This window comes from Bathycoccus prasinos (assembly GCF_002220235.1).
Source record: "Bathycoccus prasinos genomic : Chromosome_11".
Taxonomy (NCBI): domain Eukaryota; kingdom Viridiplantae; phylum Chlorophyta; class Mamiellophyceae; order Mamiellales; family Bathycoccaceae; genus Bathycoccus; species Bathycoccus prasinos.
The window spans coordinates 428,782-455,078 of NC_023998.1; the positions used below are offsets into that span (position 1 = coordinate 428,782).

Here is a 26,297-nt window from a genome sequence, read left to right on the forward strand (position 1 = left end):
GCAGCAACACCAAAAGCATCCTCAGAAATATCACACACACGCACACACTTACGCACACTTACGCACACGTATGTTTTCCTCCTCTCATTCAGAGAGAAAGAGTAAAAGTGGCGTTCGAGTCGTCGAGAACGATGCACTTCGTTCTCAGGACGAAACGCTTATGCATACTTTCAAGAACAAAGTGTCCATTCGAATCGGAAACGAAGCCGTCGACGGGTTCCTTTCGTTCACTTCCGAGCGTGTACTGTTCTCTCGAGAAGACGACGATAAAGAAGAAACGTCGTGGAAAGCGTTCCAAATATACTTCAAAAGCGTTTGCGTGCACGCGATAGAGTCGTTGGTGGTGCACGCGTCCCCGGAGGAGGAAAAGAAGGAGGAAAAGAAGGTTGGGGAGAAGTGTTTGTATTTGCAAGTGGAGGGCGAGTTGGATCCTTTAATTGTACGAAACGCCATCGAACGAAGCGACGAGGACGAGGAAGACGACTCGTTCGAGGAACCGGCGACGGAAGTGCGGATTTTTCCAGTGTTGTCAGATGACGAAGAAGGTAAAGAAGAAGAAGAAGAAGAGAGAATGGTATTAGAGGAGATGTTTGAACGCATGAACGAGTGCGCTACGTTAAATCCGGACACGGAGGACGAGAACGAGAACGACGAGAACGACGATCCGATGTTTTTCGGCGCAAATGGGATGGTTACCGCGGAGACGTTGTCGTTTCTCGAGGAGGGTGGTGGTGGTGAGTATTTTACGAACGAGTTTGCGATACGAGAAGCCGGGTTCGGGGAGAAGTTGGATGAGTTCGAGAGGAAGTTGGTGATAAGTGAGGAGGATCGGATGAGGTTTGAAGATGCCGAAGAATAGATGTGCTCATAGATTTGCTCTTTTACTATCTAAAATGTACTGTTATTATAAAACTACTTCTTCTATTCTATGTGCGACGACCGATGCGCGTACGCGCTCACTTCGCCGTTAGCGGCGCCAACGAAGACGTCTCGGTCCGACCCAGTTTTGAAACACGCCGCGGTAAATATTCGCTCAGACGGAGAATTGTGTTTCTTCTTCTCATCATCATCGTGGTCGTCCCGTAACTCTAAATCGCGGAAGTCGTTTTCGTCTCTCAAAACTCCAGCTTCTTTACCCACGCGGAAAACGTTTTGTGCGAATCCAGATAAGACGATGTTCTTCTCGCCGTCAACGTTCACGCGCAACGAGGTATTTGCCGAAACGAGGGCATTTGCAAAACTCGACGTCGTCGTGGTATCTGCGGCAGCGACGATTCTCCCTCGCATTCTCGTTTCTAACGCGCAACACTGACCAGAATCGTCAACGGCGACGATAAATCCGAGCGCGTCGCCTAAGCCGTCGCCCAACGGCGCAAACGCAATCGATCTCGCGGCGATATTTCTTCGACTCGCGACGCTCTGTTTCCACACCGATTTCAAAGCAGACGAACGCGTATCGAATGCTTTGACGACGCCCGAATCGTGCGCAGACACGATAATGTGGCACTGTGGATCTACGAGTACGTCGTTCGCACCGTCGCCGGAAAATTCGTTCGTACCGAACACGCTGACTTCAACGCGTTTCTCGATGTCGCGAAGCGCAATCGCGCCGTTGGCGTGGGAAGTAACCGCACGGCCTTGTTCAGTCGACATCGAGGGAACTTTAATAGCAGTTATTGGTGTCAAATTGGTTGAACTAACGCGGTCGACAGACCCGTACTCGCCGTTATACGCAAAAAGATTGCCATTGGATGTGGAATACAACGCAATCGGGAGACGGCGCGCGTCAGAGGCGACAACGCTTTGTCGCAACACCGCTAAATTTGTAATCGTCGATGATGACGCTGGGACAGCACGAATGGTATGTCCGTTCTTCATATCGATGATGCGTACAAATCCGTCCGAACCAGTTGAATACGCGACGTTCGAATCTGCAAAACATTCCAACGCAGTCACCGCGCCGTTGTGCGTCCTCCTCGACCATTTCTTCACCACGTGCGAACCGTCAGCACCATCACCATCCGAAGGTTTCGGCGCCCTAAAGTTTCCTAGAACGACAGATTCGATCTGCTTATCGAGAGAAGTGTCAATTCCGTGCGCGTCGCTGAATGAACGTTCCAGCATGTTATTACTTGGCGACGCGGCTCTTCGTGAAGGCGAATCGTTCAACTTCAGCGCCTCGATGCCATTCGTGGCGGCGTCTTCTTCATCATCGTCTCCGACAAATAAATAATCGTCTGCTCTCCTCGAAACGAGACGGATAGTATCGATAACACTCGCGCGAATATCCATTGGTATTGGCGTGACCATTTCGTCCTCATCGTCGTTGTCGTCGTCGTCGTCGTTATCTTCTGTCGTCGTTCCTAAATTCTCGTACTCTAGTTGAGAAATCATCGATTGGCTTTTTCTATTCGTCTTCCGCTTGGCACCGACAGCGCCATCGTCTTTCCATCGCCTCCAAGCCTCGCGCCTCCTCTTTGCATGCACATCACCGAAGATTCTCTTCGGCGTCTGCCCAAACTCGTTAATCTGCGTTTCCAAACTCATCTGTTCGTCGATCGATGCCGCGTCGTCTACGTTAATCTCGCCTTCGTACGTTAAAGGGTGGAAAGAGTTCATTTTGTTTTTACAATCGTTCTGGAACACGCCAAAGATTAAATCAATCCACTCGTGTAAATGAACACTCGTGGTTTCGGATTCTAACGCTTTTCGGTTGATCGATGTAAATCGAACGGGGTCGTTTTTTGCCCATTGAGGTAAAACCACATCGTCGATTTTCGAGTGGGGCGCGGACGCGCGGTGGCCGAGATTGAGTTTCAAGTTGTTTCGAAGAAACTTCCGGGAACATTCCGGTATGTAAAACTCTGGTATGAGTTCTTTTAAATCCGCGTTGTTGTTTAAACACGACGACCACGTCTCCGATATAGATTTAAACAAGCGATCGGGCTTATCGAAAGATCCGTTTTGCAACTTTAAATTGTGCTTCGGCGCGCATCGAAGGAGGTAGAAGAGGACGTAACCCGGCGCAGAGTAATGGGTTCCGTATAAGAACGGTTTTTGAGAGTGCTGATTTCGCTTCTGCATGTCTTCCATGTGTTTCATTCGCTCTTGGAAGTATTTCAATCGCTCTGGATTCAACGCGCCAATAGGTTTCGATAAATCGCGGTACACCGAGGCGTCGGAGACGTCGATGTTCGCTCTATTACTGCTGTGTTTATCTGAATTGAAACCGTTATTACTGTCATTCTCACCACCGTACTCTTTCAAAATCCAAGGGAACACGAAATACTGCGCCACGTCGTGAAATGAGCGACCGGAGAGTGCGTTCAAATACATCAGGTATTCAAAGTTTGACACGTCGCCGATTTTCCACGCGTTCGTGACTTTCGAAATTGCCTCGACGTTTGTCGGGTCCAAGAATCTCGACAGAGTTGTCGTTTCGCTTTCACTCTCGTCGATTTTGTTCTTTAAAAGCGCCTCTATTACAGCTTCTCGCGCGGATTCAGAACGAAACGCGAATAAAACACTCGAACCGCGCATCATCGTCGATTTCGATTTATTGCTAACATCGTCGTCATCGCTCACTTCGTAAAACACCTCCACAGCAACTGGTCTCGACGCGTACCGCCTGCGAGCGACCGCGACGACGTCTTTCAAAGCCACCCAATTCGCTATATTTTTCTTCGCTTTGCTATCTCTCACAATCAAAGGTTGAAAATACAAATGCGCATCCGTCACTCGAACTCTCCCGGCTCTTCTCACCAACGGCGAAATCTTCGCCGCGGGTGCATCAAATCGACTCGTCTCCCCTTTCACCCTCAGATTCTTCTCATCGAATCGTAAATTACCTTCCCTTTGCCGAGATAAAAACGCCAGCTGTTCGCACTTTGTCTGCCTGTTTTTCTGCTTCGAAATGTTCAACAGCTTATTCGCCGGCGTTCGCAACCGCTGCTCGATGCTCTCCTCCCCGTCTTCCTCTTCTTCCATCGTAATTCTCCAAACGATCGTTTCATCTCTCACGATTTCTCTCCTCTCGTTCCCACAGATCAAAACTGCTTTCGCCGTCGAAATATCCACGGCATTCCGTTCCACTCTCGACGTGTCAATCGAAGGTCCAATCGCGTCTTCGTATTTGATTTTCACAATTTTTGCTTCTTTTCCTTCAACTCGTTCGCTCCTTTTCGTTCCTCCCGGGGATTCCCCGAACACTTGTGCCAGTGCACTCGTTCTCGTTCTCATCGTCCTCGATCCAGGCTCTTTATCTTCGTCTTTATCGGAGTCGTTTTTGGGTTCAAAGCACAGCGCGTGCGTGGTCATCCAAACCGTTCCTCGCGTTTTCCGTTCGTACGCGTTCGGGAGAGACACGCAAAGCAAAGAACAGTTTTGGACGACGGCGACGACGTCTTCGTGGTCCTCGAGGAAGAGGAACGAAAAGGAGGAAGAGGAGGTCATTTTCGCTATTATATCGTCGCAAAGATGATGAGACGTCGTCGTTCTCGCCGTGCCTCGTGCTGGCACATTTAGCAGAGAGAGTTCTCGTTGAAAGATTGGATTCGTTCGTTAAGAAAGTGAGGAAAAACAACTCTGAATAATCGACTTCTCGATGCAAAGAACATCATCATGGAAAAGGTGTTTAAAACGAACTCTGTGCGCGTAACACGAATAAAACGCGAGTATTAGTAGTATTAAACCTGGAACACCTTCATGCCTCTTCTCGCGGCGACTGACCCGGGACTTTGCATGCTCGCCAACGCCTCGAACACCGCTCGAACGGTGTTGTGCGGGTGATGACTCCCGTGCACTTTCGCCTTCAAATCTCTAATTCCAGCTAACTCACAAATAGCGTCGATGATATCGTTACACCGTCTCCCACTCCCTGAGTTACTCGGCATCATCTTCACTCTCGTTTTACCGCATTTTCCGTGCAATTCGTGAAAAATCGTGTGATTTTCAAACCGTTCGACAAAGGTCAGACTCCTCGCCGCTTTCTTGGTCGCTTTTTCAATCGCCGGGCCAACCTCGTTGGCTTTACCAGTCGCGAACCCAACGACGCCTCGACCGTTCCCGACGACCACCATGGCGGTAAAGTTCATCAATCCGCCCCCTTTCGTCACTTTACACGTCCTATTCACGTCGATGACTTTTTGTTTCAACGACTTCACCAGCGCCTCTCTCTCCCGATCCTCCTCGTCTTGAACGTTCGAAAAGACGCGCCCTTTCAACGCCTGATTCAACAAAAACCGTTTCTGTTTCGCCGGTGCTTCGTCGATCCTCCGTTTCATCGCCTCGTACTCTCGAATCGTCTCGTCGTCCATGAAATCTCTCGGGTCTTCCGCAGTCGCGCCGCGTTCGATGAACTCCAACGTTTCGCGCGGCGTCCAATCTTTCATCATTTTCCTCCCTGAATCGATGTCATCGATCGTCGATTGTGGATCTTCTTCTTCGTCGTCGTCGCTGCTGGTATCTTTACCTCCTTTACCTCCTGAACCTCTCGCGTTCGTCCACATCTCGCTCGAGAAATCTCGCACTGAAATCACCCTCGGCGGAGGCGTCGATTTCACACTTTTGCTCGTCACACTCATACCGTCATCATCATCTACAACAGTAACGACATCCTTTTCACTTTTTCGTCTCGATGAATCCCACGCGGTCCCCGTCCTCCAGTCGATATATCCGTCGTTCTTTCGCGCGTAATTCGTCCCGTGCATCGATCGCACATTCTCCCTAAAAACGTCCCTCTTCCTCGCGCGCGCGAATCCTACCCCGTTGCCGCTCATACCGTCAACGAAAGAAACTGACGACGACGATGCATTAACTGCCGCCGCTGCCGCTGCTACTCTGTGCTTTTGAGAAAGAGAGGACGAGGACGCGAACGCGTTCGTGAGTGCTCGACGCATTTTTCGTGTGTGTTTTGTGAGGTTTTTCGTAAAGTTTTTTCTTTGAAATGAAGGAAACATTTGACTCAAAGAAACTAGTATACGCTCTCTCCCTCTCTCTCACCGCGGAGAGGAGGAGGAAGAGGACAACGATTCTTTCTCCGCGTCGCTTTCGCTTTCTGCTACTACTGCTAGACTAATATCGCTATTATTGGTACTGTTACTGTTGTTGTTTTTGTTCTCGTCGACGACGGCTGAAATGGCTTTGACGAGCTCGGAAGGCGCGTATCGTCCGTTGGCGGTTTTCTCTTTCTTCTTCTTTTTTAATTCGCTTTTGACGACGCGCACTTTATCCCGGGTTAATTCCGCGGCTTTTATCGCGTCGTCGTCGACGATGAACTGACCGCCGTCTGGGGTTAATATGTGCGTGACGTATTCGGAGACGTGGAAGTCGATGGCGTATTCGGTGTGTTTTCGGTTCAAGGCGTCGACGATGGCGAGGATGTAATCGGCGGCGGACATGCCGCTCGTTTCGCGGTCGACGGAACCGTTAAAGAGGAGGATCTTTGGGCAGTTTCGTTGGGCGATGGTTTCGCCGACGTTTCGGAGAATCAAGTTCGGGACGATTGAGGTGTATAAAGAGCCCATGCCGTAGATGATGGCGTCGGAGGTTTCGAGTTGTTTGAGCATGGTTTTGTTCGCTCTCGGGAAGATTTCACCGATTTCGTTCGAAGCAGAATCCGAGCCGTCGCCGGTGGCGTAGTAAATGCGCTTGATTGGTGAATCGAGCTTCTCGGAGGCGGTGACGGCTTTATCCACGTCCCAGACGGATAACGGGCGCAAAGTCAAATCTACCAAACGGCTTTGGATCAACTCGGAGGCGGAGGAGAGGTTGCCGTCGGCAAGCGCGTCGCGAACGCGCGCGTGACCGTCCGTAGATTGTGGTATCCCACCCCAAAACTCTTTCCCTTCGATTTCCGGGAACTCTCCGGATTCGATGATATCGGTCCAGAATTCTTTAGAGAAGACGCTCGGAACCTCTTGTCGTCCGTCCTCCACGTGGAACTGCTTGGTGAAACTTTTCTTATCCACGGACGGGTGCGAAATATCGTTTTGGCCTCGAAGAATCGTTCCGTCCGTTAACTCGGCGTTAATTGTCACGCGTTCGTTATCTTCACACTCGATGCACGGCACGACCATGGTTTCTCTCGGTAACTTGGAAACTCGCGCGTATAAAAAGATCGCCGCTTCCATGGACCGGAAAAACATGCGAGCTCCGGCGAAGAAAAAGTTACCTATGGATCCGTTCACGAACGCGAAACGTTCTTTGTGCGTGTTCGTGGTAACTTCCGTGTGAAAGTGAACCAAAAACCGTCGAATAATTGTCGCGTACGCGTTATCGATGCCGTCCCACAGCGGCGAATCGCCTTCTTGAATCTTGTACCATTCATTTTTCGCCAACTCTTCATCCGTCGGGTGTAATCGATGCGCTAATAACCCCTTCACCGCGGTGGCTTCTCTCGTAGATTCGTCGGATAAACGCAAACACCGACTGCGAATGTCTCCTACGGCTGGTCCACCGGAAACTCGAATAATTTCCGAAGTCGACCCACCGTCGTCGGAAACCGGAAGCACGTGCGTGACCGAAGTCGTGTAATCTCTCAACGCGTCGCAGATGCCGTTCATAGCCGTCCCTCCAGAGAACACCAACAAAGACGACCCGGACGATGTCTTATTCTTCTTCCTTTTTATCTTCTTTCCCTTTTTCTTCTTTTTCTTCAAAGTCTCTCGTGATTCCTCGACGCAATCATCTCGTTCCGTTACACTCGTCGTCGCCGAAGAAGGTTTCGTCGACGTCGCTTCGCTCGCTTCAACATCACCATCATCATCTTCTTCGTCTTCGTCTCTCGCGACGACGCACGGATCGTCCTCGTCCTCGTCCTCGTCCGAATCGTCGTCCTCGTTCATGTCCACGTCGTTCAAATCCATCCAATCCGTGATCGCGTTCGTTCTCGTTCTCTCAGTACACTCCTTCCTCAGTACGATGAGAGAAGCGTGTGGTACGCGCGACGAAAACGAAGACCACGAGGACGCGCTTTTCGTCGTCCTCGTCCTTCCTCCTCTTCTCGCGTTGTTGTTTGCGGTGGTAAAAAAAGTGCCCCGCGTGTCTTTGTTGGTTTTCGCATTCGTTCGCATTCTCGTCGTCGTCGCAAAACCGCCGCTGCTCGTTAAAGAAGTCATCATCATCATCACGGAGAGAGAGAGAGATTATTCCAATTCCCAAGGGGACGGACAACAGACCAAAACGTGGTGATCCCTTACGCGCCTCCTCCTTTCGTCTCTCTCGAACGTTCGAACGGTGGTAATACTAATACTACTCCTCTCTCTTTTATCTCTCTCTGTCGCGTCTGTAAACTACCACGAATACGACTCACTCCTCTCTCTGAAAGTCTTTATCTCTGGTGTGTATTATTCCAATGACATTTGTGAGGTAAGTTCCACTGTTATTTTTTCTCTCTTACTCCACTCTAAAAAACACACTCGAAAGATGAGATATACGTGTTTTTGACGCTTTAAGAAGAAGAGGAAAACGAGAGAATCTGAAGAGAGAGAGAGAGAGAGAGTTCTGAACGAAGTTTTGCGTGTTGTGTGTGAAGAGGCGAGAGCGCGCTCGCTTCTGCGCTTTGAGATTTGATTCGATTCGATTCTTTCCCGAGTGGATTACTCTTCGAGAGATTTTCTTTCCCGAGGAGTACTTTAAAAGATGGTGGCGAAGACGAAGAAGACGAACGCGAAGACAAAAGGTGGTATTCAAAAGAAGTCGTCGTCAAACGCTGCGCTCGCGGCGAAAACTGCCGCTCTTAAGAAGAAGAAGAAAAACAACGCGAAGAAAAGCACAACACCAAAAGAAGAGAAACCAAACTCGAGCAAGTTCGGATTTTTGCACCGCGCCGACGGTACGAACGCGAAGAAGAACACTTCATCCTCCGCGTTCGAACGCTCCGTTGCCAACTTTCCAAAGTTTGACCCGGAAGCAGGGTCCTCCGTATACGGCGTTTCGTCGTTATCTCATAAAGACCACAAGCGATGGACGCTGGATTTACGTTCGGATTGGCGTTTCTTTCACGTGGTTTCCTTCGTCGTGAACTTTAGCGCGACATTGTTACTGCCAATATTCAAACCGGAGGAGTTGGAGCGAGGTTTGCTTTTCCCGGAGGAGTGTTCGAAGTTGATCGAGTTGATGTGTCGGTTGATGTTTTCTTCGGGAGAAAACGACGAGAAAGAAGGCGAGAAGGAAGTGGTGAAGGAAACGCTGACGATTGGCGATTGGGAGGGACAGTTGATTTGGTTGTGCGGCGAACTCGCGGATGAGAATCCGGACGAGTTTCCGCACGGGAATCCGTTGGATGAGCAAAACGCGTTCGTCGATGCGAGCGAAGCGAAGATGAAAAAGTTGAAGACGTTTTTCTCGGTCGATCCGATGACGCGATTGGATATCTTGTGCGCGTTGTGCGAAGATAAAGCGGTTCAAAGTGAAATCGTGAAAGAAAACATGGAGGATCGCGCCGAGCGCGCGAGAAAAGTCGCCAGAATCTTGGAAATGGAAAACGAGAGGAAAAAGAGAAAGGAGAAGGAGAAAGGTCAAAGGAAGACCGATTTAAAAGCATCGACTGAAACGTATTTCACCCACGACGCGACGGCGGAAGTTCTTCGAGACAGAGACGTCCACGGAAACTCTGTCGGCACCGACAGCGAAGGTCGGTATTACTTCACGCTCGGCGACGCGTCTCCGAGAGTTTGGAGGTGGGATAAGCTGAAAGAGGCGGACGCGAAGGAGGTATTTAGTTACGACGGCGTCGAGCCGGCGTGGCAAACAATTTCGTGCACGTTAGAGGAAACGGAAGCGTTAGCGATAGTATTAGAGAGATCCTCCGGGAGTGAAGATCGCGCGTTGGCGAGTTACTTAAAGAACGCGTTCATACCGCTCCACGCGAGACAACGCGCGATCGACCTGGACGCCAAAAAACGGAGAGAGGCGAAAATGAAAGAACAAGAAGCCAAGGAAAAGCGCGAAGCGGAATACCGCGCTAGAGAAAATAGAAAACGGTCCGGACGAATCGCCGTCAAAATGATCGAACAAGAACAAGCTCGGTTAGAGAAGATCAGACAGGAAAAGTGGGAAGCGGAAAAATTCGAACTACGGCGAGAGGCGTTGATTACCATGAACGACAACGCTCGTCACTGGATGTTTTTACCGTTGCGATTGAGAGAAAAAACGGACAAACCAGCTGGTTTGGCCGTGGATGCGTTTGTCGTGCAAAAAGGCAAAGGGAAACCCAAAGCGGTGTTGAACAGACCAGACTTAAACGCGACGTTTGTCAGTTTGAAAGATTTGAACAAAACGACGATTACGAAGAAGAATCAACGCCTGTTCGGTATGGCGTGCGTGGATAAATTTTTTTCAATCTTATGGCCCGAAGACGGAGGTTGGTACGACGGGTGCGTCGTATCTTACGACGAAGCGACGCGAGAACATTTCGTCGCGTACGAAGACGGATCGACGGAACACGTCAACTTGGATAAACAGAGAATCAAGTATAAACACGACGTGGTCGTGAAGAAATACGTGGACGAGGCAACAAACATCACGAGCTACTCTTGGTACAGAGCGAAGAAATCGACCGCGGAGAAGGAACTTACCATCGACGAGCTGATGTTAGAGTACGTGACCGGTCACCACCCGGGAACGGTGTTAGCGCTCGATACGAACGTTTTCGACGTGAGAAAATTTCATCGCCACAAACCGACCGGCGGCGAAGACGAAGAAGGAGCAAAAGTCGAGAGGGAAGAAGATGATGACATTGGAGGGGACGCGACGACTTTTACTACGTTCCCAGAGCGAGGCGACGATGAAAACGATGATGAAAACGACGGCATCAACGAAAGCGTCAAAGTGTCGACGTGACGATTGACGTCCGCGCGAAAAACGTATAAAGTAAAACTTTATAAGAAGAAGAAGAAGAAGAGCAAAAAAGAGTGCAAAAGTCAAGAGAAACGCAACGCAATAAACGCTCAGAAATGTAACGCGTTTAAGAAATAGAGAAAGATATGCGCGTTTAATGCTATACAACCGCCTCAATTAAGGATGCGCTTTTACCTGCGTTTTTCGTGACATTTTCATCTCTGATGCATTTTGGATCAAAAAGACCTGCCATTTTCGGAAAATACTCCTGATTAATTTCTCCGTCTTCTTCGTAAACACACACGCATACTTTTCGAGTCACTTTTCCTCGCGCACGATACACACATCCAAATAGCGTTGTTTTCCGTCGAGAGTACACTTTTTTACGCGTAAGAATATTAACATCATGAGCGATTTAGATTGGGACGACGAGGAGTTCGAACCATCTGCGGTCGTCCAAGAGAAAGCGCAATGGGACGACGAGGAAGAAGAGGAAGAGGAAGAAGTCCCGGTGGTGGCAAAACCGAACACGAAGAAACCAACGACGAAAAAAGCAGAGGTAAAAGCAGCGTACGTGGACGAAACCTTGGCGGACCCGATCGCGGAAAAACTGAGGCAGCAAAAGCTCGTCGAAGAGGCTGATTTAAAAGCCGCGATTGAGTTGTTCGGCTCCGAGGAGGATTTCAAGGACTTCAACTTGGAAACGTTCGAACCAAAAAACGCGAAGGATTTTGAAAAGCTCGCCACCGCATCCGTAAAGAAACACTTTTATACACACAGGAACAGTCCTCACTATAAAGTGGCCGTGAAGACGTTCATTAAAGTTGCGTTGAGCGAGTTTCCGGGCGCGGATGTGAAGGAGATTGAGTCGCACGTCGCGGCGCTTCGGAACGAAAAGATTAAGAAAGAAAAAGAGATGCAACAAAAGAGTAAGAAAGCGACGAGTGGGAGTAAGAAGAAGTTTATCAACACCGGGAGCACGAAAGGAGACGCAGGGTTGGACGATTATAAGTACGAGTATCAAGACGTGGACGATCAGTACGATTTCATGTAGACTTTTTTATTAGCGCCGTATTTAATTCATTCACAAACATTTTTGGATACTAATGTAAAAACGAACGACTTTTACGACTTTTGTGTGAAGAATGTTCGATCTTATTATATGAGTATTGTACACATCTAAGTTCGCGTGCTGCGATGCTATTTTGCTCTAATCCTACTATTAGTTATTACTATTACTCTATTGAACGGTTTGCGCCCATTTTCGTCGAAGTTCCGCGAATTCATTCTCCCAAGTAGAAGCGTTTACATCCGTACCGCCTCGTTCCATCGCGCGGTCGATTAACAGGACGCCCCCTTTTGCACATCGTTCTGCACCATGCATATCGCCATCTTCAATGCGCTTTTCGATCGTTTTCGTAATTGCGGTAGATGCTAATCGAATGCCAGAGACGGCATCATCCCCTAAAGCGATAATCGCGTCGCATATTTTCTTACGCGTCTTCGCGGCGAGCTTTCGCGCGTGCGTTTGTTCTTCCAGTGATTCCGCAAAGGATGGACCCGCAAGAAACGTGACGAGTAACGATACGACCAACGCGAGCTCGCAATTGTTCTTAAACCGAAACGAGACGAGATCGACGACACTTCCGACGATCGTTTCGCCGTTTTCTTCCTCCTCGTCTTCTTCTCCGTTTGCGCTCGGAGCGCCTTTAAACGGTTCGAGCAAAGCAGCCGCCGCGAGCGCTTTAATGGTAATCACCGATATTGACGGCAGAGCACCAAGCAACGCCAACGCTTCCAATTGAACATCTTGCGGAAGTTTAGTGAACGGTCCAGGAATCGGTTTTTGGCCTTGGACGCAAACGGCAAAGAAAGGAGCAATTTCAGATTCGATCTTGCGCATCGCTAGGAGTATCCCGGCGTTATCGTCGTTTTCGGTTTCAGTCAACGCGGTGTTTGCCAATCGTCTCGCGGCGTTTAGCAATTGATACGTCGTTTTCGGCTCTTTGTGCTTCATGGTCCACAGCGCTCTCGAGGTGAAGGAGATCCATTCCAGCGACGGTTCGACGACGTCCTTTCTTCGTCCTTTCTTCGCGCTTCTCTGGTCAATCATTTCAGAAAAGATTTCCACGCACGCTTTGCGTTTAAGTCCCGCAATTTCCTTCGCGTTTATATTCCCACTGCTCTTTTTTTTATTCAAAGTACTCGACACCGATGCGTTCCCGGAAGCCACTTGGTTCCACACTCGCGCGATCGCAAATCGAAGATGCTCAAACGATACATCAACGATTCCTTCGTGATGTACTAACAACGCATCTTTCGCGACGCGTAACAAATCCGCGTACCACTCATCTGGGGTTTCCACTTTGTCCCCAACTTCACCTCCGTCTAAAACAACTCCTGGAGGCGTAATAGCAGACGCCAACCACATCCTCGACGAGTAGCCGATACCTGGATACGCCTCTGAAACCAATCGGCGTTTCGAGATGGAAAGTAGAACTTTGCACGCTTCGACGTTATGTTTTGCTAAACTCGCGCAGACTTCGTTGTTACTCGTCGCGGTAGTATTTTTAGCGTCTCTTCTGTTGCTTTTGTTTTGCGCTTGTTTTTGTTTCTGCGAAGCGCCACTGCCGGCGCTCCCGCTGCCGCCCGGCGCTGATGCCGGAAACGCGCGGGATACTAAAAGAACTTTTTCGACTTTCTCCGCGAATTCAACCTCAAAGGCGTCGTTTGTGGTTGCATCTTGTAAGCACGCGCTGCCCGTTAACAATCGAATGCACTCCATCGCACGAATCATACATTCGACGCGTAAAACGTCCACGCCGTGTTCATCCCTCAAAGTCTCCGCGCAATCTTGCCACACTTTCAAGCAGTTCGCTCTGAGTTTACGAAAAGCAATCCTGGTCTCCGAAGACTCGGTTTCTGAGTTCGCGTCGAACGTGGTCGATTCGTTCGTATTCTTATACAAACGATTCGAAGAAACCGAAACTCGTGGATATTCGCGCTCGTTCTCTTCGTCGTCGTTTCGAAAGTTTACTCGAAAACCACCACGACTTACTGACGTCATCTTTATCTTACTCGCGCCAAAACTATTTTCCTTCTCTAAAGCTATTAAAAACGCAGCGCAACATTCCAACGACGTAATTTTCCCTTCCACGTCCCTTTTGGTATCGATATTTCCACCCGTGGATCCTTTCTTCGCTCTTTCCTCGCCTGAATCCAACAACGCGGCGTTAAACCGACCTAAAGTCTCCCTCGGCGCACGTCTCGTCACCATCGCTCTCGGCGCGAAATCAATCACCGCCTTCAACGCTTTCGGCGCGTCTTCTCTCACTCTCGCGTCCACGTGCGTCAACGCTGCCCCACACCTCAAGATAATCGAATCCGCGTGAGGCGAAATACCGTTTTCGTTTTGAAACGCGGGTAATAACCCATCTCTCAGGCACTCCAACGCGCTCTTCCTCACGTCCGCGTCCGCGTCCACGAACCTCGCGCACACCGCTTCGCACACCGCGTTCGCGTCCGCGCTCCCGCCGTTCCTCCGACTGAGCAAAGCTTCCTGCTTAAACTCCGAAAGTAACTCCAACATCCCTTCCAACGCTTCTTTCCTCGTCTTCCCCGCGTGGTGCGTCGTTCGATTCACGAGTTCTTGCATCCCCGTCCCTCTTTTCGTTCGCAACGTCCCATCGTTCGATGCATTCGCCGCCACGGATTGTTCCAAAACGTTCACGCGTTTCGACGTCACTTTCGCGTCTGTGTTCGTGTTGTTCGTTTTCTTGATCTTCTTCCCGACTTTCCGTTTCGTTTTCACGAAATCAATAGAAGAGGTTCCTTTGGTAAACTGCTTCGTCAAACCGGTCGATTCGCGTCGCTTGTCTTTCTCGAACGTTGGTTTCCCGGCGGCTTTCGCCGAGGCTTTTTTCGGGTTGTATCTCGGCATCGTATCGCGCAGTGCGCGTATAAAAAATCACCCAAACGCGTTCGGTCACTCTTCTCGCGCTTCCTCCTCGAGAAAGAGAAGCGCTTTCTTGTAAGTTCTCGCGTCTCGGTAGCACACGCTTTAAAGAACTTTTCAACGACACAAGTGGCGATGGAATTCTCTTTTTTTTGGTCAATTAAATTTTTTCCAATTTATCCATTTTTTCTCTCTCCTCTGCGCACACGAAACACACGAGATGAACATCTCCGCCTCTTTCTCGGCGTCAAAAACGACGATGCCGTCGTCTCGATCGTCCTCCCGTGCTTCTTCTCGCCGAGGCGCGTCGTCGAAATCGTCGGGTGGTTTTTCGCAACAAACAAACGCTTTGGCGACGAAAGCGAGAAGAAACGGGATGATGAGGAAAAACGTATCTTCTTCTGCGATGAGTGAACGAGAGATGTGTTCTTCTTCAACATCGAACGACGACGTCGAAAAGGAGGCGGTGTCTACGCGAAGAAACGCGTTACTTCTGAGCGCGTGTGCGACAGCTTTTGGTTTTTTCACGAATGCGGAAGAAGCGGAAGCAGCCGCCCCGGCGGAATTCGCCGAGGAGACGTTGAAGATGATCAACATGACGAAAGATATTCTCAACGGGAAAGATTACGACCAAACGAAGAAACAGTACGATCCGGCGAAATTGCAGGAGTTCGAGGAATATCGCACGTATTGGTTCGATAAGTACCAATACCAACACGGGAAGTCGTTTTACGGGTACGCGAACACGTGGAATGCGCAAGCGAAGGTTGCGTTTCAGGTTTCCATGTCGAGTAAAGAAGGCGCGAAGAGCGAGTACCCGAACGGGTTCGATCCGGAGAGCACGGCGTATAACAAGGCGTATTTGATTAAGATTTTGGATAAAGCGGAGGATGAGATTAAGGACTACGAGAGCAGAAACGCGTTTTAATTATTATATATCATTATGTTGTCGTTGCCGAATGAGTAGTAGTTTTCCCTCGTCGAAGTTTGTCACCGCGCCGCCTTGCGAATTTTAACTACGCGAACTTCAAACAAAAGCGGTTCGGTGCAATGCGCTTCAATCTGTCGTCTTTGCCCAAACTCAGGCGGTTGCGGTTTTAAAATTTTCGGCGCGCTCGCGTACCCAAACTCTGGTTTCACTAAAAACTTCCGCACTTCGCCTTTTTTCATCCCAACTACCATTTCCGGAATAGTATCGACGAACCCGTCCGCGATGGCCCACCGTTCCGGGTCGCCGTTTCCACATCCGATGCCGCAATCCGCGTTGGAGTAAATGAAATACCCATTCGCGCGTCGCATGACGTAATCCACGTCGACGACGTCGTTTCTTTCTACTTCCTCCTCCCCGCTTCCAGACGCTAATAACTCGTATTTCAAACCCAGTCGCTCTGTTTTCTTTATGATTGGGTCTGCATTCGACGGAGGGGGAGACGCTAAACCAGGCGCGCTGCCGTCGTTTAAACTCGCCCACTCCGATGACTTGGCGAAAGCTGCGATGTTGTTCGTAGCAGAAAAGGCAGCTGCGGTCGATGATGCCAACAGCATCTGTCTTCGATTCCTGTTTACGAAACAATCCGCGTCAGATTCTGTTAAAACTCTCTCGTCCAAATTCTCATCGCGTTCTTCTTCCGTTTTACTTTCACCGTCGAAAACGCGCGGCATAAAAGGGGCTTTCCGTTTTGTCCTCCGACGCGTCGTCGTCGAGTAACGATGGTCATCTCGAGAGAACGAGGGAGTGTTCGTCCTCGTTCGAGCAGCAGCGAGTTGTTGCATATTATATCCTTATTCTTTTTAGGGGAAAAGTCAGAAGGGGGTTTTCTTTTGTGGGAAAAACGTCAATTTTTTTTTTCTCTCTCTCTTTTCGATCTGATCAAACACACTTCGCGCGTTTCGCGCGCGCGCGTTTGAAGGCGATGATGTAAGTCAAAATAGATTCAACCTGAGATGCTGATTTCACCGTCGCGCGCGCAGGAGGAGGAAACGCGCGCGAGGGTGACCCGTGCTGAACAAGAATCACTGAGCCTACACGTTCCAAGAGAGAAGAAAAGAGGTTTGGTTTTGTATCTCGTAACTCTTTGTTTTTCGTTCCTTCGTATAGCGCGCGCGATGATGCAGAAGGGAACGGCGAGATGTTTACAAGGCAATGATGTATACAATCTGTTAAATGTTGAATCTGATTTCGTCCGAGTGGTGCGCGGGCACACTTGGCGGTGACGAGACACTTTGCGCTGAGCCTGTTCGTGGAACTCTTTTCTTCTGTGTATCGAGCTCGTTTTTTTCTCTCGGAAACAACCTTTGGATGTGCGTGCGTCATATATGCATGAAAGCACACACAAGACGGCGATGATGAAGGAAAAGAAGAGTGTCGGATGAGTTTAGTACGGTGATATAACATTTTTAAACTGAGCCGGTCGTTTGCGCGTTTCCGAGAGTTTCTCTGTTTCTTTTCTTTATCCTCTCTCTTTCGTTCTTTCGGCGGCGTTTTCCGAGCGAGAGAGCGCTCGCGGCGACGGAGAATATACTAAGGTTTTTGGTCTTTTAATCGATGACGGGGTCGCGATAAAATGTGCAGCGACTGGTGTGACGAGGAAAGACGCGAGTAGTCAGATACTCAAGGCAATGATGACTTAAAAACTTTTTGTCGAGTATGAAGCTGAGTGCGAAAGATGATGTACAAATTTAAACTGAGCCTAAAGTATTCAATCGAAAAAAGACACGCGCAAACGTTGCTATGGTTAAATTTTAGTATTGATCATTACTATCGATGATTTCCTTTCATTAATACGTGTATCCCTACTACTCCTCTCTCTCTCTCTATTATACATATATCGTCTAGTATGCGTGTTTCCTATTATTCTCTCGGTAAAGGCGCGCAGTAATCATCCGCGAAGGCTAAAATTGAACTTCTCAAAGAGTGATTCAACGTCAGTTTTTTCTGCGCCAATTTCTCGCCAGTGATCGGACTCGTGTCGTGCTTTTCCAACCATCTCGCAATGGAGTTTCTATCGTACGAGTGACCGTCGCTCGTGATGACTGGTTCTAACATAACTTCGCACGTGATGCAATCGTAAAACTCTTGCGGCACTTTCATCGTCGCCGAGGCGATTTTGATCTTGGCCGCCGCTTCAACCATAATCGGCGACGGTTCTTTTATGCTCGGTTCTTCTTCGACGACGGGGACGAGATCATCCACGTCGACTTCGAACAAACCATCAGAAGCCGAGTACCCGTGGTATAACATTTGGTTTTGATGCAAAAAACCATCTTTGCTGGGAGATCTGTCGTGCCCTGCGCCTCGCGACGACAAAGACAGTGGCGGCAGAGGCGGAGTCGGACTACTGTTTGGCGGGCCACTGGTAGTAGCAGCGGTATTAGCACTATTCGTATTCGTCGACGCCGTTGTGGTTGTGGACATGTACGCTACTGACGCTGCAATTCTCCTCCTTGGCCCAAGAGGTAATCCTAACGATTCTAAATCGCGTTCGCGAAGCAAGACTAAATCGCTCATCACGATGGATTCTCGTTCGAAAATCTCGGCGAATTGTTCCAAGTTGAGCATGCGAAGCCATTCTCGCACTTCCGTGTTGTTCGGCATTTGTTGCGCTGCTAAAGGTTGCGCTGGCGGTGGACCAGGTGGTAACGGCGGTTGCCCCGTAACGTTCGGTTGACGCACTTTTGCAATGTCGTCGTCGTCGTCAAATGGACCGAACACGTCGTCGCCCAAAGAGGAGAACGTCAAGCCCAAAACGTCGTTCAACGCTCCGTCCGAAGCGAACGAATCCGTGCGTTGATGGACAAGCAAATGCGCCGGCTGATGACCTCTATCTTCACCACCAATTGAAAGATGCTCGCCGCCTCCAATGCTACCAAATCCAGGAGGTGGTCCAACTGCGGATCTTGAAATTTCTCTCTGCGCGGCTTTGTCCTTGTGCAACTCGTCGAGATGAATCGGCGCCATCGGAGGCAACGGCGTCTCGTTCATCTTAACAGACGTAGTTGCGGACGTCATTTGCTGCTTCGCGCGTACGGCACGCACGACATGCTCGGGTGGCGGACCCGGAGGTGGTTTCGGCAGGTTAAAGTGCGGCGACGGAATCTGTTTCGGACTCGTCGGTCCTCCTCCTCGGTGATGTTGCTGTTGATGCTGATACATTTGCGCCTCGGCCACGTTATGTTGCTGATGCATCTCGTTGCTCGCATTGTAACTGCTCTCCTTCGCTTTACTCTTCGCCTCTTCTTCTAACTTTTTCTTCTCCTCTTCCTCTTTCTCCGCTAACCTCTTCAACCGTAACTTTTCCAACTCCGCCTCGTGCTCCAACGCTCTCAATCGTCTCTTTTCAATCAACTCCTTCTCCTTTGCCTCTCGAGCGATTCTCTCCGCCTCTTCTCTCTCAAAAATCATCCTCTCTCTTTCCAATCGTTCGTTTTTGAGACGCTCTTGTTGCAACTTGAACTCCTCCAACGCTTCGTCGTCGATTTTCACTTCCTTCGCGCCGCCTTTGTTCCTGCTTCCTTTTTTACTACCGGAAGCGGAGTTGAACGCGTTCGACGCAGACGTTTTCGAAGACGACTGCGGCGGCGTTACCGGCGATCCCGGTTGAGAAGACGATTTATTCATGCTATTCTCGTCCTTGTTCTTCTTTTCCTCTGTCCTCTCTGCGATGTTACCGTTATTCTCCGCGTCGCTCCTCGCGCCGTCGCCCGCGCGCGTCGTCGCGGTACAAATCCTCCTCTTTCTCTTCTTGTAAAACACAAAAGCGGACCCAAGAGTCATCGCGATTGCTGTTGTTCCCAACATCACCACTCGAATGCCGATGTTCCCTTCGGGGAAGAGCACGTTTATCATTCTCTCGTTGAACAATGCAACGACAGAAAAGACGCCGACGAACATCATCAACATCATCAAAGCCGCCTTCGGGGCTTTCGAAAGCGTTTTCATCGTCGTCGATGTTTCCGTCGTCGTTTGTTCGCTCTCGAGAGTATTCACCGCCATTCTCTCGTTCTTTCTTCACGAAGCGAAAGAAACCCCTTCTTCTTCCGCTCTTCTCTTTAAAAAGGAGTAGGAAGAGGCGTAGAAAACGACTTCCGCTTAATCTCTCTCGGAAGGATTAAATTCTTCCGCACTTTTAACAAAATCCCCGCGTGTCGTTCTGATGAATTAAGAGTAGTTATTACTCCTCTCGCACTTTTGCGCGAAGAAAAAAGAACAAAATTCGAACCCCGTTACTCAATATTTACTTCTCTCTCTCTTTAGAGTCTTCTCCTCTCTTCCTTTTGTCTGCAAAACAATCTGTATGTACTCTATGTTTAGAGAAGCAGCGAGTGAGGCGATTCTTTTCTGAAGCGATTGCACCAAAGAGAGAGAAAATACGTGAAAAAAGATATTTCGGCCAATTAATGTTAAACCCTATTATTACCCAGTAGGCGCGAATTCGCGCTCTTCTTTGTTTTTTATTCCTCAACGAGCTCCACTTCAGTCACATTTTTAAAACCTTTTTGCTCTGTTTGTTTCTTCTTGGAAAGACGAGGAGAGAAGGAACGAAGAGAGAGTTTGAGAGATCTGATACGGAGATCTGTTGTTGCGTTTGAACACCGAAGGAAAAGGGGAGAGAGAGAGAGAGAGAGAGAGAGAGAGAGAAAGAGCGAGAGAGAGAAAGATTATTATAAGATTAGATTTTAGGGAAAAAGAAGAGAGAGATGTCGAGATACGTGCACAAAGCGCGAACGCTCGCGCTCGAATCCGCGACGACGGTCACGAACACCGTCTTACCGTCGATAAAGAAGTCTCTGGAAACGTCCATCGCGAAAAATGCGGAGTTTATCGTCAAAGACGAGCAGCAAGCGGCGAAGCTCCCGAAGCAACTTTTGTATACCAATCTCGCCCGAATCCCGAAAGCGATCGAAACGGCCGAACGAGAAGCGGGAGTGGTCAAAGAACGGTGGCAGAAAGTGGACGAGATGAGCGTGAAAGAAGTAGGGGTGGCGGTTTTGTTCGGGTTAGAGACGTACGCGTGGTTTTGCGTCGGGGAGATTATCGGGAGAGGTGGGAGTTTGACCGGGTATTAGTTTGTTTGTTGGATCGCGCTCGTCGTGTGATGATGATGACGACGACGACGATGATGACGAGCGATGGGATCGCGCTCTATTACTACTACTATTATACTAAAACGAGTACTGCTATTACTACTACTACTACTAAAACTACTCTTCAAACAACCTTACTAATTGTTACTGTTATTCATGCGTTATTATTATTCAAAACCTGGCGGCGCTTGGCCGGGCGGAATGTACGCGTTCGCGTCGAATCCAAAATCTTCTTCGAAACCATCTTCGTTCTCTTTATTCGATTCCAAAGCGTCGTCGTCGTTTACGTCGTGAAAATCGCACGCGTCTGCTTCGCCGCTTTCTAACAGTTCTAAAGAAGTTTCCATGGCCCTTTCGAACTCCTCCGAAGAGAAGAACATATTCAACTGTCTCTGCATTTGCTTCGCGTCGCAATCGCCGATGCCTAAGACGTTACCTAAGACCTGGCGAAGTCGCTTCGATGAAACGCCGAGAACGCCGGCTTTTGTCGTTCCTTTCAATCCCCTTCGCTCCATGTCGTCCACAGTCATCCATTCCAAAAGCCCTTCTGTCGTTGTTGCCGTTGCCGTTGTCGTTTCACTGCGACTACCACTCGTTGTCGCTTTTATCGTCCTCGGTGCTCTCGCTTCCTTCACCGCGACTCGTATCGCTCCATCTGTCGCAAACTCAACCCCGCAATCGTTCACTTCGTGCCATTTCGTCTTCTTCTTACACCGCGCTCGATACCGCGACACGAACGCGTGTTTCGCTCGAGGTAAATATTGGATAAAATTTTGTCGGTACTGCCTTCCTGCGACGTCAGGATCGGTAAACACAATCACTTCCTCTGCCTCCACGATGCCTCTTCTTTCCCCGTCGCTTCCTCTTTCTTCTTCTTTTAGCCATCCGGCGTTGCGTTCCACCGCGCGCACGATATTCGGTTGAATTTTCCACTTGTTCGCCTTTACATCGAAATACGATCCTCGCATCGCGAACACCGCGTTCGGGTGCGCAACGTTCAAAGCTTTGCGAACGCGTTTGGCGTCGTTTACGCCTTCCACGACGACGATCAGTGATGGTGGTTCGTATTTCGTCTTCTTTTCTTCTTCCTCTTTAAAACAATAACAACGGTTCAGACGACGAGGATTTTGCCGCCAAAAAACGGGAGCGTTTTTGTTGTTTCTGGACGTCGCCGTCGTCGTTCTCTTACCCTCCTCGCGTAGAGAAAAAGAGACCCGCGACGACGAGGAAAAGGAGAGCGACACCATTTTCTCCTAAAAGTCGCGAGATGATTAAAGAACGACGACGCGTTTGTTTTTTATGATGCGTTACTACATTTGCTTTTTATTCTTATTTTACATTTTCCCCTACCAGAAGGGGTGTTTTGAGTGCGATATCCGCCGCGCGGCGCGGCGCTGCAGCGGCGAGTGGTCGCAAAGCTGCGAGTGCCATTGCTTGCATACTATATTCATTGGACTTTCTCTACTGACGAGGAGGACCCCGACGGAACAATCGCAACACCTTCGTCTTCACGCTCTCTTTCACCGTCTTCTTCTCGGCTTTGTGCAAGTTTTTCACGTGCAATCTTAACAACTTATCGTGCCTCTCTTTCTCTCGCTTCAACTCTTTTTCGTCGACGTCGGATTCGGTGTCGCTACCTTCGTTTTCGTCGTCGCTGGAAGTGGTGCTCTCGCCGAAGAACGCGTCGTCGTCGTCCCGGAACTCTTGCTTCGCGAGTCTTTTCGCTATGGCTTCTAAACTTTCCGGCTCGCCCGTTTTGGCTTTTTGCGTCTTCTTCTTCTTCTTTTTCTTCTTCTTCTTCCTCGCGTCTTCGTCTTTGTCTTCGCTCTCCTCCAATACTACGCCGCGTTTCTTTCGCAACTCTTTCTCGTACCTCTGTTTCGCCGCCTCTCGCGCTTTGCGCATCGCAATCATTCTCTGCACTTGCGCGTAATCAAATATCTCCGCTTTCTCTAAAATCTCCCCATCCTCGGAGGTTTTGACCACGTTCCCAACTCGTCTGGCGACGTGATTGTCCCACGCCAAACGGACGAGTTTGAACCTGTTTTGTTGTTCGAGAAGAAAGGATTGATTCGTTTAGTTAGTTAAAAAGTCAGCGAAAGAGCAACCGCTTTCTTAAGAGCGAGAAGGAAATATTTAATCGAGAGGGATGAGGAGAACCACAAGCGACGACGAAGGCAACGGTGGCAGAATCATCGCTTTTCTCTCTCTCTTTCTCGAACTCCCCCTCGTAACTCGAGAAAAGAGAGAGAGAGAAGAACATGGCGCGCGCGCTCGCAAACGAGTTCAAATTCGAGAGAAATGTTCCAAAACGTTCAACAACAACCACCAACCTCTCCTCGTAACTCGCACGTTTCGCGATCGGTTTCCCGACGTGTCTGTCCGGGTGAAACCTCAACAACGCTCTCTTATATACCGCGGGCACATCTCTCGGGTGTACTTTCGCGTCGAGCTTTAAGAGTCGTTCCAAGACGACGTCGATGTTCCCTTGCGCGGCTTCGGATTGGAGACCAGACTTGACTTGTTCGAGTTTTTCCCGGTCCTTGTGTAAAGTGTACGACCGATCGAGCTTCGCGTTCGGCGAGGGAGGCGGCGACATTCTTTTCGCGTTATGAAATAAAAAAGTCGCGTCGTGCGACGACGAAAGCAGAGCTCAAGGAAAAGAAGCGCTTAAAGAGTCGTTAAAGTTATGCGCGCGCGCTTTGCACTGAAGAGGTTTGGGATTTAAAACAATTAAAGAATCCAATTAAAATAAGAGTACGCAGAGAAATGCGCCAGCACAGAATTTCAAAATTATTCCATAAGGTTCACTCTAGTAATATGTATTAAAACTCTCCGCGAGACTAACTTCCTATTCCGTATTGATTCACAGATGTCAGCACGGATTGAACGTAGACTGATGAATGCGCAATTTCTTAATTAATGTGATGGTACACCGGCATACGCCGGCTTCCAAAGGCTAACAACAAGTTCCGACGAGTAAACTGGGCGTTGACGACGGGGCAATTTTTCGTGCGGAAGGTTTTCGTCGGCGCGATTTTCGGGATGATACCAGTCACGACGGATTCTAAGCCGTCTTTGTGGTCCCAGATGCGCACGGTGTCGTCGGCGCCTGCGGAGGCGAGGATTTCGCCGCCGCCGCCGGAGTAGTCTAAGCTGTAGACCGCGTTTTCGTGGCCGAGCATGGTTTTGAAACAGCGCGCAGAGTCCAAGTCCCAGGAGTGGATGATACCGGAATCGTCCGCGGTGGATATGGATTGACCGTCTGGGCTAAATGCTAAAGCGGTGACACCGCTGGTGTGTCCGGCGAAGAGGCGGGTGCATCGACCGGTACTGACGTCCCATAAACGAACGGTTCTATCGGAGGAACCAGTGGCGACGTAGTTGGAATTCGGGTGCCACGCGACGCAATCGACGTCGCCGATGTGGCCGCAGAAGGCTCGGATCGGGGAGGATAATTCAGTCGTCCAGATTCGACAGGTTCTGTCGTGGGAACCAGTGGCGAAATAGTTACCGCACGAGGCCCATTTCGCGCACCAAATCGGGGTTTGGTGGCCTTTGTACGCGCAAAGTGGGATTTCGAGTTCGCACGACCACATGCGCGCGGTACAATCTCGAGAGACGGAGAGGAGGTAGATGCCATCGGGTGAGTATTGAACGTCGTGAACGGGTGCGGAGTGACCGATGAATTCCTTCACTTTCATGGATTTCCCAATCTTATCGCCGCGTTTGTATACTTTTTTGGTCTTTTCCTTATTTTCGCCGGTTTCGGTCGTCGTCCCGCCATCCGCCATTTCTTTGCCCCCAACTTCTTTTTCGTCGTCTTCTTCGTTATCCTCCTCGTCGTCGTTTTCGCCACTCGTTAAATCCCACGTTCTCACCACAGAATCAGAAAAGCCGCCCACAACTTTCTCCACGTCTGGCGACATGCTCGCGCAAATCAACTTGCCTTCCGCGTGCGTGAACGTAAAGAAGCAACAGGAAGGTAAATTGTCAGACGTCACTTTCACTCTGTTCGAGAAGTCTTCCAAAGCTCTCAATCCGTCGTCGTAATCGTACTCGGGAATTGGTATCTCGCTCTCCACGAGCCTGGGATTTCGTAAGCGACTGATTGTCGGAGGCACGTTCGGCACGTCTATCTCTCTTCTCTTCAAAACCTTATACCCGTCGACTTCGATAGTCTCTTCGTCTAAAATTTTCTCTTCTTTATCGTCGTCGTCCTCGTCGTCGTCGTTCTCGCTGTCCGAACCTTTCTTTTTCCTCTTTTTGTAAATCTTCTTCGGTTTATACGCGGCCACTCTCGCGTCTTCTCGTTTGATCGCCTCTTCGTGTTTGGCTTCGATTTCCCGAAAAGCTTTCTCCGCTTTGATTTCTAAAGACTGTTCGAGTAAACCAAATCTCCCAGGTCCGCTGTTATACGCGGCAATCGACGCCGTCGTCTCCCCAGTTACGACACCGCTGAAAACCGCGTCTATGCTTTTCTCCTCCTCCTCTTCGACAAACATGGACGGTGAGTCCCTCTGCGTAATTTTCACGCCGACGTTTTCGTTCAAGATGGCTAAACACTTCGTCGCGCCGTTCCCGTCCGAGGCTCGTAAAAACCTCACCAACAAATCGAACGATTGAAAACACATCTCGATCGAAAACTTGTGCTTAATAAACTTCATCGCGCACGGATCCGTCTCCACGTGTTCCGGCAACGCTACGCCGCTCAACCCTCGAATATCGTCGCAGTGCGCTCTCACGTGGTCCTCGTGAAACCTCGCGAAGAAGTCGCGAGACTCTTCCACTTTGTTCTTCTTCACCAACGTCAAGTAACAGTGCACGAACATTGGAAACAGAACGCGCAGTAACTCCGGTTTGTACATATCTAAAGCTCCGAAAATCCAATCTCTCACTCTCGCGTACCCGTCCAGAACCTGCTCGGCGTTGAACTTTCCGCCTTCCTCCTCGAAATCATCCTCCACGGAGTGCAAGACCAGCAAATCGCTCAACGCCGCGTCCGCGCCTAACGCGACTAAAGACATCGAGCTCGTCGCGTCTTTTTGCAGTTTCGCGTCCACCACGAGCGCTCGCTCGGCGTTTTTAAAACCTCGCTTTTGGAGGTATTTCAGAACGACCGTGTCCAAAGGTTGACGAATCGATTCCTTTTCGCGACCACTTTTGTCGCCCGTGGTGGCGGTCATGTATCTCTGAATTCTCTCTTTAACTCTTTCTTGTTTGTTTGTGTGTGTATATTATATCAAAAGATGTCGTTCTCGTCCTCGTCTCGTCGCGTGTAGACGCTTTTAAAGAGAGTAAAGCGAGTGAAAGAACTGAAGAATTTTCTCCCACTTCGGATCGAAATTCAAACGATTTCCCCGCACTTTTCTTCCACTCGTACACATACTGAGTCGTCGTCGTAGTAGTAGTATTAAAG

General features: G+C 49.5%; 14 protein-coding genes across 14 annotated transcripts; 5 read left to right on the top strand and 9 right to left on the bottom strand.

Annotated features, from left to right (window-relative positions):
• Positions 1-160: 160 nt before the first annotated feature.
• Bathy11g02280 (unknown protein) lies at positions 161-859 on the top strand (the record flags this gene model as incomplete). Its single annotated transcript, XM_007510010.1, has 1 exon — positions 161-859. The coding sequence occupies one exon, from the start codon at positions 161-163 to the stop codon at positions 857-859; it is 699 nt and encodes a 232-aa protein (XP_007510072.1).
• Positions 860-921: 62 nt separating this feature from the next.
• On the bottom strand, positions 922-4,452 carry Bathy11g02290 (hypothetical protein; the record flags this gene model as incomplete). The annotated part of the gene is made up of 1 exon (XM_007510243.1): positions 922-4,452. One exon carries the CDS (start codon positions 4,450-4,452, stop codon positions 922-924), a length of 3,531 nt encoding a protein of 1,176 aa, XP_007510305.1.
• A 233-nt stretch (positions 4,453-4,685) lies between these two features.
• On the bottom strand, positions 4,686-5,777 carry Bathy11g02300 (30S ribosomal protein S5; the record flags this gene model as incomplete). Its single annotated transcript, XM_007510224.1, has 1 exon — positions 4,686-5,777. One exon carries the CDS (start codon positions 5,775-5,777, stop codon positions 4,686-4,688), a length of 1,092 nt encoding a protein of 363 aa, XP_007510286.1.
• Positions 5,778-5,996: 219 nt separating this feature from the next.
• Positions 5,997-7,865, bottom strand: Bathy11g02310 (predicted protein; the record flags this gene model as incomplete). Its single annotated transcript, XM_007510352.1, has 1 exon — positions 5,997-7,865. One exon carries the CDS (start codon positions 7,863-7,865, stop codon positions 5,997-5,999), a length of 1,869 nt encoding a protein of 622 aa, XP_007510414.1.
• A 775-nt stretch (positions 7,866-8,640) lies between these two features.
• On the top strand, positions 8,641-10,842 carry Bathy11g02320 (predicted protein; the record flags this gene model as incomplete). Its single annotated transcript, XM_007510146.1, has 1 exon — positions 8,641-10,842. One exon carries the CDS (start codon positions 8,641-8,643, stop codon positions 10,840-10,842), a length of 2,202 nt encoding a protein of 733 aa, XP_007510208.1.
• A 403-nt stretch (positions 10,843-11,245) lies between these two features.
• On the top strand, positions 11,246-11,893 carry Bathy11g02330 (predicted protein; the record flags this gene model as incomplete). The annotated part of the gene is made up of 1 exon (XM_007510030.1): positions 11,246-11,893. The coding sequence occupies one exon, from the start codon at positions 11,246-11,248 to the stop codon at positions 11,891-11,893; it is 648 nt and encodes a 215-aa protein (XP_007510092.1).
• A 186-nt stretch (positions 11,894-12,079) lies between these two features.
• Positions 12,080-14,779, bottom strand: Bathy11g02340 (predicted protein; the record flags this gene model as incomplete). Its single annotated transcript, XM_007510262.1, has 1 exon — positions 12,080-14,779. One exon carries the CDS (start codon positions 14,777-14,779, stop codon positions 12,080-12,082), a length of 2,700 nt encoding a protein of 899 aa, XP_007510324.1.
• A 274-nt stretch (positions 14,780-15,053) lies between these two features.
• Bathy11g02350 (predicted protein) lies at positions 15,054-15,722 on the top strand (the record flags this gene model as incomplete). The annotated part of the gene is made up of 1 exon (XM_007510093.1): positions 15,054-15,722. One exon carries the CDS (start codon positions 15,054-15,056, stop codon positions 15,720-15,722), a length of 669 nt encoding a protein of 222 aa, XP_007510155.1.
• A 62-nt stretch (positions 15,723-15,784) lies between these two features.
• On the bottom strand, positions 15,785-16,456 carry Bathy11g02360 (predicted protein; the record flags this gene model as incomplete). Its single annotated transcript, XM_007510362.1, has 1 exon — positions 15,785-16,456. One exon carries the CDS (start codon positions 16,454-16,456, stop codon positions 15,785-15,787), a length of 672 nt encoding a protein of 223 aa, XP_007510424.1.
• Positions 16,457-17,645: 1,189 nt separating this feature from the next.
• On the bottom strand, positions 17,646-19,787 carry Bathy11g02370 (predicted protein; the record flags this gene model as incomplete). Its single annotated transcript, XM_007510141.1, has 1 exon — positions 17,646-19,787. One exon carries the CDS (start codon positions 19,785-19,787, stop codon positions 17,646-17,648), a length of 2,142 nt encoding a protein of 713 aa, XP_007510203.1.
• Positions 19,788-20,491: 704 nt separating this feature from the next.
• On the top strand, positions 20,492-20,860 carry Bathy11g02380 (predicted protein; the record flags this gene model as incomplete). Its single annotated transcript, XM_007510098.1, has 1 exon — positions 20,492-20,860. One exon carries the CDS (start codon positions 20,492-20,494, stop codon positions 20,858-20,860), a length of 369 nt encoding a protein of 122 aa, XP_007510160.1.
• A 185-nt stretch (positions 20,861-21,045) lies between these two features.
• Bathy11g02390 (ribonuclease M5) lies at positions 21,046-22,125 on the bottom strand (the record flags this gene model as incomplete). The annotated part of the gene is made up of 1 exon (XM_007510194.1): positions 21,046-22,125. One exon carries the CDS (start codon positions 22,123-22,125, stop codon positions 21,046-21,048), a length of 1,080 nt encoding a protein of 359 aa, XP_007510256.1.
• A 214-nt stretch (positions 22,126-22,339) lies between these two features.
• On the bottom strand, positions 22,340-23,477 carry Bathy11g02400 (unknown protein; the record flags this gene model as incomplete). The annotated part of the gene is made up of 2 exons (XM_007510339.1): positions 22,340-22,919; positions 23,212-23,477. 2 exons carry the CDS (start codon positions 23,475-23,477, stop codon positions 22,340-22,342), a joined length of 846 nt encoding a protein of 281 aa, XP_007510401.1.
• Positions 23,478-23,793: 316 nt separating this feature from the next.
• Positions 23,794-26,064, bottom strand: Bathy11g02410 (transcription initiation factor TFIID subunit 5; the record flags this gene model as incomplete). The annotated part of the gene is made up of 1 exon (XM_007510246.1): positions 23,794-26,064. The coding sequence occupies one exon, from the start codon at positions 26,062-26,064 to the stop codon at positions 23,794-23,796; it is 2,271 nt and encodes a 756-aa protein (XP_007510308.1).
• Between the last annotated feature and the right edge of the window lie 233 nt (positions 26,065-26,297).